The sequence below is a fragment of the Plasmodium coatneyi genome, chromosome 8 (assembly GCF_001680005.1).
Source record: "Plasmodium coatneyi strain Hackeri chromosome 8, complete sequence".
Classification (NCBI taxonomy): Eukaryota; Apicomplexa; class Aconoidasida; order Haemosporida; family Plasmodiidae; genus Plasmodium; species Plasmodium coatneyi.
In genome coordinates, this window is record NC_033563.1 from 883,235 (window position 1) to 903,086 (window position 19,852).

A 19,852-nucleotide genomic window follows, 5' to 3' on the forward strand; every position below is an offset into this window, starting at 1 on the left:
GGGAAGAAAATGTGCATGATAAGGAAATATATTTGGATGATTTATTACAGAATGCTTAATATTATCTGAAGGGCATAAAAGTAGAAATAAAATATGTGAACAGTACTTCAGTTCTTTCCATTAAGCGATATGTACAATTTGTTATGATATTTGTACTACTTCCTATTTTTTCTTCCTTTCCCTCCTTACAATGTTTTAATCATTTTGTAAATTACTGTATGTAATTTTTTTTTTTTTTTTTTTGTAACTTCTCATTCACTGAACCCCTTTTTTTAATCTTCCCATTTTTTGAATTCCACTTTAAAGGTGTGCATATTTTACTTATTGGTCCATTTGTCAGGGGGGGTTGCTATTATATACCTTTCAAACCCCTGGTCCGGTGATCGACCGATTAAGCCCGCAGAGGAACAACCCCTCAAGGGATGCAAATAAAGTTATGCGTACAATCGTTCCGTTGCTAATTTAATTATTTTTTTATTTATTTTATTTTTTTTAACTGAACCATATGTGTTGCGTTTTCTTTGCGGAATGTCGCAGGCGATGCGGAGAAACGACAAAGGGGGGGTGTTTAAGTTCAAATTGGTACTAATAAAACCGTGTAGATAAGTTGTTTCCTTTTTTTTTCCTTTTTTTCCCATCCGCGTTACCAAACCTGGAACCGGAAAAATGGGAGAAACGCGGAGCGGAACAAACTAAACGTTGTATGCTTGCCCCGTCACCAGAAGTGTCATACGTTTGTTGCGGCAAAAAGAAAAAAAAGGTCGCGCCGCTATTTTTATGCACTCGCGCGTATGCCGCGGCACCAGCTCCTGCAAGTTTCCCCCTGTGGAGGAGAGGCTACTATAAGGGGAGGCCACGACAAAGCAAAAGTGGCGTAGGAAGGGTAACGCTCACCACATCTCCTTCTTAAGAAAGTAAAAAAAAGGGTATCGCGAAAGATGGTTCTCCCCCCCCCGGAAAAAGAAGAAAAAAAGAAAAAAACATTCAAAAGGGGGAGCAAGCCGAATCGCGCACCCTTCTCCAGTTGACCGCGACTTGACTGCATCTCTTGACTACAATTTTTTTTTTTTTTTTTTTTTTTTTTTCCATACAACATTTTGTACATACTGGTTTTACCATTTTTCCCATTTCGCAAACTTTATTTTTTTTTTTTTTGCAAGCATTTTCATACCTCCCTTTTTAAATTTCTTCGCATAGCTGACCATTTTCCATTTAGCGCTATAGTTACTGTACCTTTTATAAATTCACCCCAAGGGGAAAAAGAAATATATATAGAAAGCTGCCTGGCTTGAAGGAATCTCTTTTACAATTAATTGGAATACTTTTCTTAGTCAAGGTAAGGTTGAGGGAGTGGAAGCGACGCGGAGGGGGAAGCAAAGTAAAACAGCCTAATAATGCCCAACGGGATGCTTGAAAGAAAAGCAAGTTCCTCCCCTATCCCGTTTACATGGCTGAGCCGCTTCAGTGTGACACGACCCATATGATCTCCTTCCCCCGTCATAAGGCTGTCACCTTTATATATATGCAAAAGTTACTCCCATTTTTTTTTTTCACAAATATTACAAAACGTGCATTCATTTCCCCCCTGTAGATGGTTCGAATGAGCGTATTGGCTGATTGCCTGAAAACAATTAACAACGCAGAGAAGAGAGGAAGGCGGCAGGTGTTGATAAGGCCCTCCTCCAAAGTGGTCGTGAAGTTCCTACAGTACATGCAGAAGAAGGGCTACATTGGAAACTTTGAAATTGTAGATGACCACCGATCGGGAAAAATTGTGGTCAACCTGCTTGGACGAATAAACAAGTGTGCTGTCATATCACCAAGGTGAGTTAAGCGGGAGGGAAGTAGCCTGCTTACAGACGGATTGGTGTGATAACATCCGTATGAGGATGCCCCTTACCATATTACTTTCTTACCATGCCCCCCCTTTCCCACCGCGCTGCCCCCCCGCAGGTACGACGTGAAGCTGGAAGAAATCGAAAAAATCATTACCAACATTCTACCCAGTAGACTCTTCGGTCACTTAATCCTGACCACCCCCTACGGAATTATGGACCACGAGGAAGCTAGAAGAAAACACACCGGTGGAAAGGTCCTTGGATTTTTCTTTTAAACTTTAATTACATGTGTGTACCTGTTAGGAAAGAAAAAGCACTCACTATCCCTTACCGTGCGATGTTGTGCTAACCTCGTTTGGAAGGCCACACAAGTGGGGTGAGACTTACCCGGAGGGGTACCCAAAGGATGATCCTGCACCGAAGAGGTTAACACAGTAGTTAGTACAGAATGACCAGGCCGATCGTGCGGACCAGTAGCTCCCCCCCCGGAGCTTACCCCCTGTTTCTTCGCACCAAAGGCGCGTGACTGCATACCGCTTTGACACTCAATTGGAGAGAAAGTCATCTTTTTTTTTCTTTTTTTTTTTCTTAAATTAAAATATGCGCTCGATTGTCTGTCTGTTTATTATATCCGTGTGAGCGCGTGCACATATACACAAGGTCGCGGGCGACCGCACGAAAACAAAGAATGACCCAATGCAGCAAAATGAACCAAATGAACTAAATGAACTAAAACGACATGAATGAAATACATTAAAACATTGAAACGTTGAAACATCGAAACGTGTTAAAAGACGCGGAGCGCGAGCAGCGCCACCGCTAGATCAGCCACAACCCCTACGCGGAAAAAACATGGAGTGACGCTGACGGGTGTGCCAATACTCAGTATGGCCAGTAAAACACACACATACAAAAAAAAAAAAAAAAAAAAAAAAAAAAACGCTTCCAAATTTGCTCCAACCAAGTGGGGAAGGAAAATCAAAAGGGTGAGCAACCTATAACTATGTGTCCACCCATTTAAAAAAGGAAAAAAAAAACACTTCACAATATGGGTAACACTACACATCTCCATATAGGAAACACTTTTAAAAATGACTTTTTTTTTCTGTCTGTTCCTCCCCCTTTTGGTTAGCCACTTAGGGTTAGGGCATGTCCCCCCCCCTGTCCATATTTTTGAGGGGGAACTTTATAAAGGAAGTGAAGAGGCACCTACAGATGGGGCACTTCTCCTGCCGCAACGACTTCATACAGTCGTAGCAGAAGGATGAGTGTCGGCACGGCATCAACAAGGTGTCCTTGTAGGAGGTCATGCAAATGAGGCACTCCTTATCGTGTTCCTCATGTCCATAAATATCTAGTATATCCAAAAATTGAAAAACTTCATTTTTCTTTTTGCTTTTATGTACCGCTGTGTTGGTTCCATTTTCGCTAAACACACAAATGTCCTTAATTATGGATGGGATATATTTGTCCTTCATTTTTTTGAAGTCGACCAGAACTACTAGCGTGCTGGCATGGGCTCCGTTGCTGCCTCGGTTTTTCCCTACGCCTTTCGTCGGGGAGACAGACTTGGAGACACCTAACCCCCTACCCCCAGAGGAGTTACCATATAGAGAGGAAGTGGACATGGAATCCATCTGAGGTGCATCGTTTATGAGAATAGTAAGGGGGATCCTTATCTTGTCATCGCTCATGTGGCTACTTAACACTTTTTCGTCGAGGGAGTGTTGTTGTTCGTATTTGTTTTTTTTTAGTTTTTCTTTTATATCATCTAGGTAGTCATTTTTCTCGACCTCTATTTGGCCCAGTACATCTGCGACGCAGAAACTCTCCTCGGAGGGCATCGTGTAGGTGATGTTTTCCCTGCTCGCGAAGAAGGAGCTAGGTGTCTTGTGTAAACAGGAGGTGAAGTTAATGAAGGAGGTGCCCTGCTGTTGGGATAAATGATCACGGTGGTTATGATGGTGATGGTCGTAAAAGTTTTCTCCTCCTGTCATATCTTCCTCCCCGGAATAGAGACTACTACTACCCTTATGTTTATCGAGAAGGTACGTCATCGCATCGGAGGAAGGTTTGGACTGTAACGACCTGCTAAACCCTTCCTTAAAAAATGTTTTAAAGTTATCTATACAAATGACGGTGCTTCTTCCGTTTGTTGTCTTCTTTCGTGCCTCCATCTTATCGTGTATGACCTGATTAATTTCCTTAAGGAGGACCCCCCAGTAGAGGGTAACACAGACGGGATTCTTGGACGAGAAGGTGAAGGTGACGCCATATGTGTACAGGTCAGTCGTGTCACTTGCACTGGAACTCAGGTAATTTTTCACCAACTGTATATTGTCGTGGATACATATGTCTAAATTTATCTTGTCGACAGTTTTGGGAGTTATTTTTTTTTTTATTCGGATGATGTCGTTCACGTGGCTCCTGCAGAGCATTTTTATTTCGTCGATGTAGCGGGACATGTTCTGCATGTAGATGGCCTGCAAGGGGTAACAACAGAGGTGATCACATTAGCAAGGTCAGTAGCGTATCCGTGGTGATTACATTAGCAGGGTGAGAAGCGCAATGATTGGATTAGCAGGGGTGACGCTCTTACCTTCCGGTCCCTCAGGTACTTCATAATATTGTACGAGGTGTAGTACCTCGAAATGATGGTAAGCGCCCACAGGAAAATAATAAAAAATATAATAAAGCATAATGTGTTCATAAAACTGGACATATTAAAAATGCACAGAATGTCTTCCTCCTTGCAGTTGTTAGACATGACAATGTTTTTGTACATGTCCAGGTCGTACTCGTCGATGATATTCATGGTGCCGGATGTGGGGGGGACAAAAAAAATAGGGGGACTGGGGCGACCAGCAAGGTTGGTCAGATTTCAGTGGCTAACACGATGGGAGCGGCTTGTGCGGCTGTTGTTGGTGATGCTCAAGAGAACTCCCCCCTCCTCCCTTATCCTTACTCCGCTACACAAGGGGGTCGTCGTTATAATTCTATTCCGCAACCAGGAGCCGCCAACTGACGCCACCTACTGGTGAAGGGAAACCCATTGCAACGCATCGCAAGTGTTCCTTCGGGCTATTCTCTTCACACAGCTAGGTGAAAAAAAAAAAAAAAAAAAAAAAAAAAAAAAAAATCTGAACAAGTCATAATTTTTTTTTTTTTTTTTTTTTCACCTAAGAGGTTTTTTTTATCAGTTGCGTCCGTAGCCAAAAATCACTACAACTGACGCGTAAAGGTTTGGTAAAAAGAAAAAAAATGGGAATCTCCACACTTTGACACTTTAGAGAAACTTATCGGCGCATCCAAGTGATGCGCAATTGGAGGAGGGCGGCAGGTTTTCTTTTTTTTTTTTTTTTTTTTTTTTTTTTGGCCTCCGCTGCCAATTCTGCATGCGCTTTTTTGCGCAGTCCTTTTTTGCAGCCCCTATATTGGCGCTTCCTTTGCGGTTCCTTCCGCCGCCCTCATCGCCGCAACTTGCCCCCTCCTTATCATCCACTTGGCACTCCCTACATTTTGCATCCCCCTCGGCGACAAAGCGAAGAAGGAACATTCAGCGTAGGCTGCTTGAAACCACGTTTGTGCAGAAATCGCCAAAGAAGAGGGTAATAAAACAATGGGAAGAGCTATTTTTTTTGAGAAGATGGGAAAAAATTGCATTAAAAGTAACGTACAAAAAGGTTACATATCACTGGTCGAGTTTCGTTTCCTTTCGTTCTGTTTTATTTTGTTCATTTTTTTTTTTTTTTTATGCGACAAACGCATAAGGGGCGAAGAAATGACGATCACAACGGTCAACACATTCCCTGGGGGAAAGGAAGCCCCGCGGTTCGGTCATAATTTTTACAGTAGTACACAGGTGGGATGAATAAATGCAATGAGGACGGTTCGACCAAGTGGATTTCTTTTAACAGCTCTCTTCCATATAAAGTGTTAAGTTAAAATTGTGAAGACGGTGTTTATTTGGGCACTATGTGTGTACTCTTTTTTTTTTTTTTTTCCTCACATTTCGCGCTTTTTCCCACTTGAAAAGGAAAATTGAAGCAGATTGAAACACATTCGACGCAACGTACTCTCTGTAGCATGAGCGCAAGTATGTACTTTTTCCGTATGACACTTCACCCCTTTACATTCATTCCCTTCGTTGCCATTTGTTTGGCTTCCTTGAATGATGAAGAAGACTTTGGCAGCCATCACCCAGGGATCAATGTGGGTGCCCAATTCTGTTCCAACATGACGTGTTCGTGTGTTTGTCACGTGTTTAGAACTTGCAGGGGGAGAGGGGCTACTGCTCCCCCGTTCGGTCGGTTAAAAAGTTGTCCCCTACAAGGGGTACACATGTGTGTAGGTAAATAAAAATGTACACGAGGTCAGTCCATGTGTGCACATCCCTGTGACTACTTTAAAAAGGGCGAAGGCAAGTCCCCCTTGTTGACATGCACAACATAGGGTCAGCTCATAACCAATGTGTTATCCCCATCATCAGCACACCCGCGTAGGACGTGTGTAGGAGGGGCCCCCTACTGATTCGATTGCTCCATCGACTCCACGGCCACGCGCATGGCTTCATTCAACGTCTCAGAATCAACAGTCTGATATTCATAGGAAGAATCTTTGCAGATCCAAGAAAAGTTGACCAGGTGAGGTAAGTTGTTTTTATTCATATGGTCGTCACTTGTTAGGATAATTTTGTAGATATCTACGAGGGCTTCCTTCACGTCTACTTCTTTGTAGTTCCTCTTTTCTATTTCCGTCTTAAACATTTCCTTGTTTTTCCCTATGACTACTCCGCTGTATTTGTAACAGGCTCCGTTTGGTTCCACGCAGTAAATTTCTCCTATGGGGGAAAAAGTGATGCACACGCGGTGTAAAGAAATATACGCAATGGGAGTGTGCACGAACGCCGTGTGCACCAGCCATTTGAGCACGTTTTCCGTGTGTACCTTTCTCCTTCTCGTCGAAGGACGCCAGGATGATGGATGACGCAAAGGGCCTCAAGTGCCAGTACAACGTAAACGAGTGAATATAAAGAGACACCCGGTTAGCTAAAATGTGCAGAGGTATATTCGTGTGAAAATTCAGGTAGTAACTATTCGCTTCATACTTGGCCCGGTCAATGATATTTCTGGCGTCTCCATCCAATCCTGCATAAGTTACAATGACGTTGTTGTTTATGTGGTAGATTCTATTGTAACTATTCTGTTTTATCATTTTGTTTTTTAGTAAATTTGAATTTACACAACAGGTGAGGAGCCCATCCCGGCACTCCAGACTCAGGGCCGTGTTGTTGTTGTTTATGGCCTTGTATATGTACTCCACTTGGTACAGCCTCCCATCGGGGGAGAAGGTCGAAACGGAAAGGTCGTAGCCTGCGCTGAGGCCTGCCATTGGTTCGAGCTTCTTGCTTGGAGGGGAAACTTTTCAAACGAGGAGCTTCGCACAACTGGGGGAGATGACTACCTCTCACTTGAGTCACTCCGATATGTTCACAAACGGGGACCAGGGGCCGATCTGGGCGGAGGGGCTCTTTTTATCTGTTCTCTGAAATGGAAAGAAGGGCCAAGCGGCGAAAGCATGAGAGGACGTGAACGAAGCGCCTAACGGGATAATGCGCGGGCTGATAATTCTTAACGTGCTGCCTTTCAGCCTTTCTAAGTGGCAAACGAAAGTACGAACATACGGGGGCATGCTTTATATGCCCATTTCCTTTCACTTCTGTGACTTTTTACCTTGCAACTTGCGAAGGAAAAACTCCACAGTGGCTTCTTGTGCGTGTGCTGGATTGGCAATCTTTCCCAAAGGCTCGCTTTTTCGCGAATTGCTCAGAGAGGAAAAAAAAAAGAAATTAAAAAAAAAAAAAAAAAAAAAAAAATATATTTATACATGCATACATAGGAACATATTTTTGTACACCTCCGAACGAGTCGAGAGTAGGCTCATGCACGGCCCTCCCCCGGGAAAAGTGCATCAACACACCACCCCGGGTAACTCCCCCCTTAACCGCAGCCAAAACTGTGACGGAGTATTACACTCCAATTGGCAAAAAAAAAAAAAAAAAAAAACACGCCACGATGTTACAGGCACCACGCGAGTTGACTACGAAATTAATCGTCCACCAGAGTTGCCAGCCGTAGTGCCACGAGCTCTACCCCCAAAATGAGTCTGCTAAGTAGGTCCTCAAAATGGCTGATGTCCATATGGGGGGGCCTCTTCCCCCAGAGGTTCGCCATTTTAAGAGGCAACAAAAAAGCAGCAGGGGTGAGAAAAATTGTTCCTTCATTGTATACACACGTGTGTTGTTCTGAGTATGGTAGACTGGTTATTCCTTCCACTGCAGAGAGGGAAAGCGGAGTAGGTGCTCAGTTGGACTTCCCACCCTGGGGTAGAAGAAGCCTCCTAACTTTTGCAACCTCCCTAGATGAGCTATAAGTTCACGCTCTCTGTGCAGGAATGAAACCTCCACGTGATCACACAATTAATTTTTTTTTATCATTATGGTGGGCATTCTGGAGAAGGGAGGGAAAAAAAAAAAAAAAGACAAAAAACGCATACACATACGCAAAAGGGGAACAACTTTCTTCATCACACTCTCTTCATTGTTCTTCTTTGCGCGTTCCGTTCTGTCGCTTTTTCCTTTTGTTCTCCCCCCGCATGCAAACATGAACAATGGTGAGGGAGAAAAAAAAAAAAAAATGCATGCACATTGGCTCAAAAAAAAAAAAAAAAAAATTAACAACTCATGCATGGCTGTACAGGCTCTACATTCTTGCCGCTTAAAAAAAATGGGAAAAATGTGGCAAAAAAAAGGGAAAAAAGAGAGGAATAAATCGAAAGAGCAACACAACAGAACAGTTCCAGTCGGTTTTATAGGAAACAACGTGATGGAGACCACACATATGTGTATCTGCTCTCTTGTCTACACGTCTGCACACGAGGCAGTTGCGCCTGTTCGTGCGGACACAACTATGTTGCGAACAATTATGGAAAGAACCCCCCTGACGAAATTGTGTATACATGTGTGAGGATCCCCTTTTAGCATTGCATGGGGGCAGCGCTTGGTATAATTTGTTACGTCCTATTTGTACGTGTCTGTCTGAAGTATGTTTTTTTTTTTTTTTTTTTTTTTTCTCCGTATCGTAGCCTTCCCAACCTGGCAAAGCAGACACACCATTGAAGGGACCCCCCTTTTGTCCCTCCTGTGGGTCAGTGTGAGCTGCACTTCCGATGAAACTTCTGACGTGTTCCCTGTGGTGGCTGGCGCTGTTGGGTGAGGGGTTACTCTCACGGGGAAGGCACTTGTCCAAATTCGCACCGTCACTAAAGGAAGAAGGGGAGTTGTTCGTGGAGTCCCCGTACGAGTGTGAGCACAGCGGGTTTATAAGTCTGCTGAAGAGGAACCCTCTCTACTTTTGCTTCTTCCTCGGTGAAGGAGATAACTACGGATTAGTGCTTAGAACGTACAATGCGGAAGACCTCAAGTGGGAACCTCCAACAGAGGTCCTAATAACGAAGCAAAAAATAAATCTCTACACCTTCATAGATGACTACATCTCTGAAAAACTCATCCTGATTTATTCCTACGACCAGAAAATACGCGTCACCGTTTTTAACAACTACAAAGAGCCATCCACGGAGACGTATAAAATTGGGGTGAACTATGAGATCGTCCATATGGCTAACTTAACTTCTAGAGTGACGTACTTTTTCAAAAATAGGAAATCCATCGTCGTCTGTGGAATGAACAGAAGTAATAACATCCTCTGCTCCTTCTCCTTCGACTACGGACTAACCATGAAGGACGAAAATGCAATAGAATTTATTCTAAAAAATAAGATCCCCATGGGTAGCTACAAAATGCACGTAGAATTTAATCACCAATATGTCTACTTCAACCTGTATGATGACGTCATCCAGGATAATGACTACGAGCTGAAGTGCACCCAAGGGTTGGAGAAGGAATACACGTGCGATATCCTCACTAAGCCACTTAAAGAAACGGAAAGCATTCAATACAGAGGTGTCCTGAGGAATAACATGTTTCAAAGTATCGTCTACGAAATGAAGGATAAATGTTACATCGGTTGGTCCTTCAACTCGGTCAGCATGAACAGCGAGATTGAGTTCCTCGTTTCGGATTCTCCCTGTTCGCACGTATCACTTTTTCACCATGGGACGTCTTTGGTGGTGGCTTACCAGCGGGGTCCTTTCGCCCCGGTGGGCCCCCAGTTTTACCGGATCTTCGAGGTGACTAATTCCACCTACATGTTTGCATAGCACTGAACCGATATTTTCATTATTTACTTAGTGCGTATGTTTCCCATTTTATTTGTCATCCCGTTTCCCACTTTGTAGAACCTGCACGAGAAGGGAGCCGGGTGCGAGTTCCGCGTGGGGGGCAGTCTATACGTGGCCAGCACCTTCACCAACCAGCAGTGTCACATCGACATGGAAAACACAGACACAAACCCAGACAATGAAGACGAAATAAGCTTCAACATCGTGGTCCCGTCACAGTACGACATACAGGACTCCACCTGTTTCGTCTCCAACGAAATGTATGACAATGATAAGACAACTTTGTATTACCTGGAGAGAGAACAAGTGGAACAGGAAAATCTTTCCATTTTTACATTCTACTTCTATCGATATATAGTAGACCACACCAATGTGAAGCAAAGCACTTGTACCTTCATCCATGAGAAGAGGAAGGAAAAACTCCAGGTCTCTCTCACGTTGGAAAGTTCCTACAAGGAGGAGACATGCAACATTGGATCAGACGATTTGTGTGACTTTATCATCCAGGGGAAGAGCAAAATAGTCATCCATTTTGAGGAGCAAGACTGGGAAGTCGACAGTGAGCTTACCAATGCATCCCGTGTCATTTACAATGGGATTTACATTCCTCTACACAACCTACTCAGTACGTCCAACATTAATGAGCTGGTTCAAGTAACCACGAACCAAGTTTCTATTCTTATCCCTAATACAATCCCCTCCAGTAGAACCGCCAAAATTGTATTTACCAGTAGACACGAGGAGGGAAGGGCTAAAACTGCCTACCTCAGACTGCAAAAAAATATGAACCCCATGAAAAAAATATTAGGAATAAATTTCTCCTCCTCATTTGACATAACCTACAAGTACTATAAGCATTACCAGGAAAACGTAAAGTTCCTCCTAAACGAATTTAACGAGACAAACTATATTGGGATGGTGTGCGAAACGCACGTCCAAATTACGGCGCCCCCATGCACCCTCACATTAGTGGATCACTCAAATAAAACCTTTCACATCCATTCAGTCTTCCCAAAGAAGGTGCCCTTCCTGTACAGCTACAAAAAGAAGAAACTCCCCTATGCGCAAAACCTCTACATAAGCGAAACGAGATTTGTCGTCTTCAAGCATTTCAACTCTATCCTCGAACAGAAAAATATTAAATACCTCTACATCAAGTGTGTGTGCAATACAAAGGACATTGAAGGCACGGACACCTACAACCAGATAGACTTCATTATTACCACAGAGAATATTTCCTCGGAGGTGATTCATTCACGTAAGGTTATCGAGCTTCCAAAAAATTACAAGGATGACAGTGAGGTGGAAGAGGAAAAAAACGCCCCACCAAAGGAGAGTAAAGAACTCCCCAAATTTAAGCAATCCCATGAAACACCGGAACGAAGCAAAAGGGGCTCCTCCTCAAAGCCCTACGCGAAGCTCTCCGGCCTTAATGACCGCTCTGGGAAGAATAACTTCTACAGGAGTTGCGCCACATGGGGGAGGTTCTCCCTGTGCGTCGTCTTCATTGTCTTCCTCTTCTTCCTCCCCTGATGGGGCGAAAAAAACCCACAAAAAAACAACAAAAGAAAAATCGTAGCGTGCAATATTTCGCCAAAATTTTTAAGACTTTTTTTTTCACTCCTCCAAACTTGCTACAACGAGATTCGTTTTAAAAAAAAAAAAAAAAAAAATTTTACATGACAGGTGACACGTCACCTAGATGTTCTAATGGGTTACAACACATTAACTGCGACGCAGCGCAGCTTCATCCTCTTCATTTCCCTTCATACGTCCCCTTGGGAAGAGAGAAAAAAATTAACAATAAATCTGCGGGAGGGCCCCACGCACAGGCGTGGAGGGCGTCGTCTCCCATTTGCACACAAAAAATTGAAGAATGCCAGAAAGGTTCGCCCGCACAGATAGACGTGCATGTTGATGTGGACGATTTAAAAAAAAATAGAATGAACGTACGGATGTAAAATGGAAGAACGTCCAGCGTATCTATATGTGTGACGTAAAAAACGGGGGAAAACATGGCCCACCGTAAGGTTGCCATAACCTGGCCACTAAGTTATGTGGCACTTCCCCCTAAAAGTAGTACGTGCCGGTCCGCTTGTAGTAACGGAGTAGGCGCTCGTTCAGGTAGAGGTGCACATCCTCGAACCAGGGATGCCTAAGTGCTTCATTCGCAGTTATCCTGTTCTTGTAGTCGTAACTAAGGAACTGGTCAACCAGATCGATGCCGTGATCGCTCAGCAACCTACGTCCATATATGTCTGTAAAAATGATCTCCAACATTTTAAGCCGGTCCACCTTAAACTGGGGCAACTCCCCCACGAATTCCTTCTTCAGAAGATCATCAAAGTCTTCATCCGGTATGCCTCGAAAAACTAAAATTTTAAACAACACGGAGGATTCAAACTTTGACGTTACGGGAACAAACCCTAGTAAGCACTCACACATGGTAATTCCAATGGACCAAATATCCACCGAATAATTATACATGGTACTATTGCAGAGGATTTCGGGTGGCCTATACTGCAGCGTAATAATATTGCAGTCCTTCGTTTCGGCCTTTAAAAAGTGATCGTACACCCCCAATCCGAAGTCAGCTATTTTCACGATCCACTCCTTCGAATCGTTCAACCCGTCAGATAGGTATTTAATATTCTTGATGAGCGTATTGGCTGGTTTTATATCCCTATGAATTATAAACTTTTTGTGAAAGTGGTTAATCCCCTGGAGCATCTGGTATATGATGACCTTAGTCTGTGCCTCTGACAGGGATGGCATTTCTGGATAGAAGGAACGGTTTTCAATTTTCTTCAGAGGAAGATATACATACTTTACATAATTGTGAATGTGGTCATAGGACATATCTACTCGTTCATTTGGCAAATGTTGTGCTGTGCATTGCTTAATATGCTGGATGAAGGAAGCGTGTCTTTTCTTGGCCTTACTTAAAATATCATTCAGACTGCAGTCACACTTTTCTATAACCAGGAAGAGATCCCAGTTTTCAATGTAGTCGTTATTCTTATTCTCTATCTTCTTGGCCTTCCGGGAATGCTTCCTAAATTTCAGTTTGTCTATGCTTTTGTTCGTCCTATCCATTTGGCTGATTTTGTTTGTCTTGCTTGTCTTTATTCTGTAGAGGTCGGATCGGTTGGCCCCCCTTCCACTGGTGGCACTCTTCAACGTGGCCGTCCTGACCCTCTTCTTCGTGTGCAACGCGGTCAGGTCATTGCTGCGTTCTTTCCGCACATCCTTCCTCGTGTTCGTCGACCCGTACTCGCCCCCACCACCGATGGTGGCTCTGCCCTCCGTGTGGTAGCTCCGCAAACTTTTAACCGTCCTGTTGAGGTGGCTTCCCCTCAATGTGGGATCCGAGTTAAGGCTCTCCTCCTTATCAATATTATACATAACTAGGTCCTTCTCCAAATCCTCAATCGTTATACAACTTTTCGTAATTAAATTTTTGTACTTGTTGTTCCTCTCGATGGTGTCCCTCGACGGTGAGTATTGATTCCGCTCTACTTTTCGATGCCTCTGAAAACTAAAGTCATATTCAGCAGACAGGGTTTCATTCCGTGCCTTCTGATTACGACCTGTTTTTACTTTATTCTTACGATACGTGTGCACGCGAAAGCTATCCAGCAGACACACCACATTCGGGTGAAACAGAATCCGCATTATGTTAAACTCGTTAATGGCAAACTCCTCCGACCCGAACTTGTATTTAAAATTGGGCCAGAAGTAACGTAACACCTTCACGGCAAAGTGTAAGTAGGAATCCTCCAAAGACTCCGCCTTGAAAACTTTCCCATAGACTCCCTCCCCTAACTTCTTCACTATTTTATACTTCCTCATGAAATCGCGAGGAAATAAATTTAACAGTTTATCCACTTTTATATCCGAATTTTTGTGGTTAAATGAAATGTTGGAGAATATTTTTTCATTTTCCACCATCTCCCTTTCGTAGAGGGACTGCTTATCGTAGAGGAACCCATCGATCAGGTCTAGACGGAAATTCCTTAACTTCTCATCCGTAACGTACTCCTTCAGCAGCTGGTCCTGATCAACAATCTCATTGTCCTTACTGAATAGGTCATCTATTGTAAACGTCTGATTTTCCGGAAAAGGGATCAGCTCCTTCAGCTTCTCCACTTCTACACTCTCCAACTCTAGAGGTGCATTCCAGTACTTACTAAAAAAGTCCTTACGACTAAGTAGCCAAAAATTCTTTATATACTTTTTTACGATAATTTCCTTCGTGTCTTCATCCTTACTTACCACAATTTTTTCCCTCTTATTTATGAGCAAATCTTGATGATGGAGGAGGAGGTCTGATATGCTGTCCCGTTCCTTCTTCTCCAAATTTTTTCCATCGTCAAATCTGTTCTTCCGGAGGATGCTGTTATACAAAGACATGCATGGTCTTTTAAAAAGCTTCTCCCCCTCGAAATGATCATTCCTCAGACCTACCATGGAGCTGCCATCCAGTCTATACCTTAGAAAATCCTCCTTCGATTTGCACACACCTCCTCCTTCTCGCCTCTTCCTCGAAATAAATTCTTCCAAATTGGATTTATCCTCGTACATACTATAGATGTTGTTGATCAGGTTGTTATTCATACTTCTCTTAAATCTGTATGAACAGTAATTTTCAAAATTCAGTACATTCTTGGAAAATAATTCTTCGTCCGACTTTGTGCTGTTCATAATGTTCCTGCTCGGGAGCGACCTGCCAAGGAGTTCCCTATGCTTTTCATTTCCTCGACCGATGGATAGCTTTATCGAATCTAGGTAGTCTTTATTCCGATTCTTGTAACTGTAAACGTGGTCACCGCTTCGTGTCATGTCGACAACTCTGTACCCACTTTCATTGTGCCTGCCTTCGCTATTCACCATAAGATCGGATAGGCCGATTCCTCCTAGGCTTCTTTCCACGCACGAAATATCCTTTCCCCTGAAACCGTTCAAGCCGTTCAAGGCGGTGCCCAGACTGCTACTCATGATGAATCCGTTTCCTGGGCCGGAGGTAGAACCACCCTTTTCGCCCCGATGGGCCTGATCCGCTCCGTCCATTCGATCCTCCTTACATTTGTATAACGAATTCCTAGTCAACACGGTAGACGAATCTCCATTCCTGGAGCTGTACAAATCGCTCAAGTGTAGGGGGCCCTTCACCATGTTATCGCGCACGTCCAACATGTTGCCACTTTTTAAACTTGTATGTAGTCCCGCCCCTCCACCGGTGCTACTCCGCAGACTTCCCTCTTTCAACTGCATGGAGGACCTACCAAGAGTGTATTCCTGTTTGCTCGAATGCAAATTGTTGTTCTCCGATCCGACGTACACCTCACTATTCGATGAGTTGTTCGACCTGTAGGAGTCCATGCTGAAATTCTCTGCGTGTATTATTTGGTTCAACTTGGACTTTTTATAATTCATCAGGTTATGCTCGATGTTATTCTTCATGTTTAGATAATTGGCTTGGTTCGCGCTGTTGGCGTAGCTGGTGATCGTCTGGTTGGCCACCTCATTCGGTGCATTACTGCTAGCACTGCAGTCTAGGCAATTATTGTTCCCATTGCGCGCCTCACTATCGTTCGCGGGCTTCGAATCTGCACCGATAGACACCTTACTTTTATACTTATCGGTCTCCCTTTTATTCTTAAAATAGTTCAAAATTGTGTAATTTGAACTCTTCACATGGTCACTTTTCCCGTCGCCCACGCGGTTCTCCCCGCCGTCATTAGCACTTGCATTGTTCCTTCTAATGGACGTAACTCTGCTTGCATGGGGATATTTCTTCTCCTTTTCTATCCCCTTATATACAGTGTCCTTTTTGCTATTTTCCTTCCTTCTGGTGTTAATTAAGCAGGTGCTTTCCAACTTGTCTTTTCCATTTTTGGAAATCTTATCATTTTTCACTCTTTTCAAATTCTTCTTAATAGCTTCATCATTCTTCGATTCGTCATTTAGGAAGGTGTTTTTTTTTTTACTCATGTTAGTCCTCCTTCTGCTAAGGGTCTTCTTCTCACTGTCACCACTTTTTTCTATCAACACATTATTCTTAACTCGTTTTGACGTAACTCTATCCATCTAGATATTCAGTGTTAAAAAAAAAAAGGGTTTTGTGCAGAAAAAAGCAAACCGAAAGGGGGAAGCCACTTTTTTTTTTTTTTTTTTTTTTTTTTTTTTGTTAAATAAAAATAGCTAGTTATATGACTTATTCATAATTTTGTTGTATGCACATGCATTTGCGGGGGTATTTTTGTGTTTTTTTTTTTTTTTTTTTTTTCATAAATAAAATGTCCGCATAGGACAGGTGTTTTCTTTGTTAAGAAAATGATAATGCAGACAAAATAGCCAAGAAGTAACTTTTTTTTATTTTTGTAGACTTATGTCCCTTTTTCGCCTGAACAGTTCAGGCGTTTTTCACCTGATTTAATGTGAGTGTAAAAAATGCGAATAAACACATTCTTTTTTAACATGCATACTGCAACATTTCTAAGTGTGTAAATATACACAGTGTGTCACATTTGGCGCATTTACAAAAAGCGCTTCTTTACATCCCACACTTTGGTATACCACTGCGGGGAGGCACGCACGAGCAAGTGTTGCATATGCATGTAAGTATTCAGGTACTCAAGTACTTACGTAAGTGTGTATGCATGAGGGTAGGTTTCATGAAACAGAAGGAGGGGGGACAATCTGTCGACGCGTTCCCTTTGAGATTTTCCTCCCTTCTGTTATTCTCCCTAGGGAATTTAACCCGGGGCGCAGAGGTGTAAATGTATATATACGTACGTGTTCCATTCAAATGGGAGGCACAATATTGCCTTTACACGTGCATGTATAAATGTAATTATGCGCAGATATGTACAGGTTCGTGCTGCCCCCCGTACACCCCCGTCGTCTGCGCGTGCATGGGGTGGGGGGAAATTCAAGCAAAGGGGCGAAGGTTGCAAACATGGGGATGGTAAAGTGTGTTTTGTGCGTCAACGCAAATCTGCTCCCATTCGTACACAAGTTAAGTATGTGTGTGCTTACACTTGAATGAGATGCATGAGAGTAAATGCAAAGGAGGGTAACGAAAAAATGTCAGAACAGGTGGGTGAACGATTGGGAAAACAAATGGTTGAACAAATAGGCAAACAAATGGGTCAGCAAATGAGCAAACAAATAAGTGAGCAAATGGGCAAACAAACGAAGGCAAATGGAGACGACTCACGAACTTTCTTCTGCTTGATACACCCGCGCAGTTTCGTTTTCCTTTGATTCGTTTGAGTTGGTTTCAACTCCTGTTCATTCCTCCCTTCTTCCCACGCGTTACACAGGGGGCAGAAAAAAAAAAAAAAAAAAAAAAAAAAAGAGCGCAACGAAACGGAACGAGACGAAATGAGTGGTGCTGTTCGGATGTATACGCACAACTTTCAGGTGCATGAGCATGAGCGTAAACATAAGCATGCTCGTCTCCGCACGTTTGAGTAGAGGCGCACATATGCATACGGGCATACATGCATACATATATATATGAATAGATGAATTCGTGGGTGCCTTTTTCCGCATGTGCGTGCATTCCCAACGCACGCGCAAATGAACACCAAGGCGGTTATTTTACCGCGCGCAGAAACAGTTGAGCACACTCAAACGGGAGTAAGTAGGTGCAGGTGCACGTAAAAGAATGCATCAACGCACAAACAATTTTGCAGTTCGAACATATTAGTGATTTTTACTCTCAGCCATGCGTTGTTCTTGAGTTCGTTGCGCGTGGGTTTCCTAAGTTTTTGTTTCCCCCAATAGGAAGAGCTTTCTTCTTCCTTTTAGGTTTTCCCTGCTATTCTCCAACTTTGCATTTGCTTCTCTCTCACAGTAGACGTAAAAACATGGACCATACGTTATCACATACATGCGTACACATGTATAGTCTTAAATGGTGGTACACGGGAAGCACTTTTATAAATATACGTTGCACACAGTAGGCGTTTTTCCGGTGGGCATATAAGTTCGATATACCGCTAAATGGAAATGTATGCGTCTCCCATCGAGGGTGTGTATGTGACGGCGTACTTGTTGCATACATACACAGATGAGTCGACCACCATCACTGTGTTAATAATCAACGCCAACGAATAGGCTAACTCTCCAAATATGTGTTCACACATTTGGCAACCACTCCTCCCCCAACGTACACACTTGGACGAAGTAGTTACGCCAGAGCAGTGAAATTGAAAAGGAAAAAAAAAAAAACTTGGGGAAGAAGTAAATTTAAAAATTCATTTAAACTTAATGTGCAAGTATAAGAGTTAAAGTTCAGTTCGTTCTGTATGCAAACCTTTACATATGACAAAATGCATTTCTTTGAATGCCCCCACGTGTTGCAAAATGGATAAGTGGAATTAACGAGCAATAGCTTCACACGGAAAGGAACAAAGTGAGAAAAAAAAAAAAAAAAATTGGATGGGTGAATGGTTGACTGGATGGGTAAATGGTTGACTGGATGGGTAAATGGTTGATTGGATGGGTGAACCATTCCGGAAGAGTGATCATGGCGCATGTGTAAAAGTGCCACGTGTGTATGCAGCACGCACAGGCGTATGCACATGCACAGGGATGTTTGTATGTTCGCCCACTCGTCCGTTTTTACTTTTGTATGCCCCTTGCTTTGCACCCTCGTTTACGCGAGCAGCACTCCACCCCCGCATAATCGCTTGAGGCGAAATTTGAACTGCAAACAGAATTCATCACGCATGCGATACGTCCAAAAGTGGGTGTTTTATCTGTCCCTTCCGCGGATGTACAATATGTGTGAGTTTGACCTTTCTTCGCAGGAGTGCCATATCACCCTGCCACCGAACGAGGAGGCAAGAGCCGTTTCCCCCAAAATTTCTCACCTTAAGCGACAGGAACACTTAACAGTTGCAATTTTTTGCCATTCCAAAAAAAAAATATGAACAAAAAAAAAAAAAGAAAAAAAAGAGAACAAAATGAACAGAATGAACAACTACATGGTATGCGTGGAGGAAGGCGTATCTCTGCTGACTCCACCAGTGAGCATAGAAACATTCTTCCGGCCAAGTGTGAAATGTCTTTTGGTGTTTAACTGTCCTAGTAGCGAGCCTATGCCTGCCTTTGAGGCGTGCTTCTTTGCCTGTTCATCTTTCCAAGTGACTGTCCAATAAGCGAAAGAGGAGCATTTCCTCGCGCGAATTCATGGCTGTGTACCTTTTTCGATCTGTCTTTTTTTTTTTTTTTTTTTTTTGTTCATATTTTTTTCGTTTTAGCTATTTGTAAACAATTTGCTCTTTAATCGAGTATTAAGCTAGCTGTTTTTTTTTTTTTTTTTTTTTTTTTTTTCTGACTCGGTTACGATTCCTAGCAGATTGACCTATTTGCGTTGACTTACGTCTCCACCATGTGGAGGTATCAATAACAGGGCAATGTCACCGCGTCATTCGCAACGTTAATCCCCCACAGAAAAAAAAAAAAATGCTTCTGAACAAAATGTACATGTAGGAGCGTTACCCAAATGGCCGATTAAGCGATGTTGATTTAACGAAACTGCCAAATGACACACCTGACCATGTGATGTCCCTTCACGACGCCACGGTGTAGACTGAGTGGTTTATCAAAACAAAGGATTTTTATTAATTACACAGGTATGTCTGTGTTTGTGTGTGAGTAGGTAAAGTTCATAGTTACTCCACACCGACGCGAAAATGCAC

General features: G+C 43.0%; 5 protein-coding genes across 5 annotated transcripts; 2 read left to right on the plus strand and 3 right to left on the minus strand.

Annotated features, from left to right (window-relative positions):
• Positions 1-1,591: 1,591 nt before the first annotated feature.
• PCOAH_00021080 (40S ribosomal protein S15a) lies at positions 1,592-2,113 on the plus strand (the record flags this gene model as incomplete). Its single annotated transcript, XM_020058915.1, has 2 exons — positions 1,592-1,824; positions 1,954-2,113. 2 exons carry the CDS (start codon positions 1,592-1,594, stop codon positions 2,111-2,113), a joined length of 393 nt encoding a protein of 130 aa, XP_019914549.1.
• Positions 2,114-2,980: 867 nt separating this feature from the next.
• On the minus strand, positions 2,981-4,653 carry PCOAH_00021090 (Binding protein; the record flags this gene model as incomplete). The annotated part of the gene is made up of 2 exons (XM_020058916.1): positions 2,981-4,321; positions 4,438-4,653. 2 exons carry the CDS (start codon positions 4,651-4,653, stop codon positions 2,981-2,983), a joined length of 1,557 nt encoding a protein of 518 aa, XP_019914400.1.
• A 1,708-nt stretch (positions 4,654-6,361) lies between these two features.
• PCOAH_00021100 (20S proteasome subunit alpha 7) lies at positions 6,362-7,629 on the minus strand (the record flags this gene model as incomplete). Its single annotated transcript, XM_020058917.1, has 3 exons — positions 6,362-6,678; positions 6,785-7,382; positions 7,518-7,629. The coding sequence occupies 2 exons, from the start codon at positions 7,227-7,229 to the stop codon at positions 6,362-6,364; spliced, it is 762 nt and encodes a 253-aa protein (XP_019914556.1).
• A 1,436-nt stretch (positions 7,630-9,065) lies between these two features.
• Positions 9,066-11,669, plus strand: PCOAH_00021110 (Uncharacterized protein; the record flags this gene model as incomplete). Its single annotated transcript, XM_020058918.1, has 2 exons — positions 9,066-10,085; positions 10,194-11,669. The coding sequence occupies 2 exons, from the start codon at positions 9,066-9,068 to the stop codon at positions 11,667-11,669; spliced, it is 2,496 nt and encodes an 831-aa protein (XP_019914665.1).
• Positions 11,670-12,206: 537 nt separating this feature from the next.
• Positions 12,207-16,226, minus strand: PCOAH_00021120 (Protein kinase; the record flags this gene model as incomplete). Its single annotated transcript, XM_020058919.1, has 1 exon — positions 12,207-16,226. One exon carries the CDS (start codon positions 16,224-16,226, stop codon positions 12,207-12,209), a length of 4,020 nt encoding a protein of 1,339 aa, XP_019914373.1.
• Positions 16,227-19,852: the final 3,626 nt, after the last annotated feature.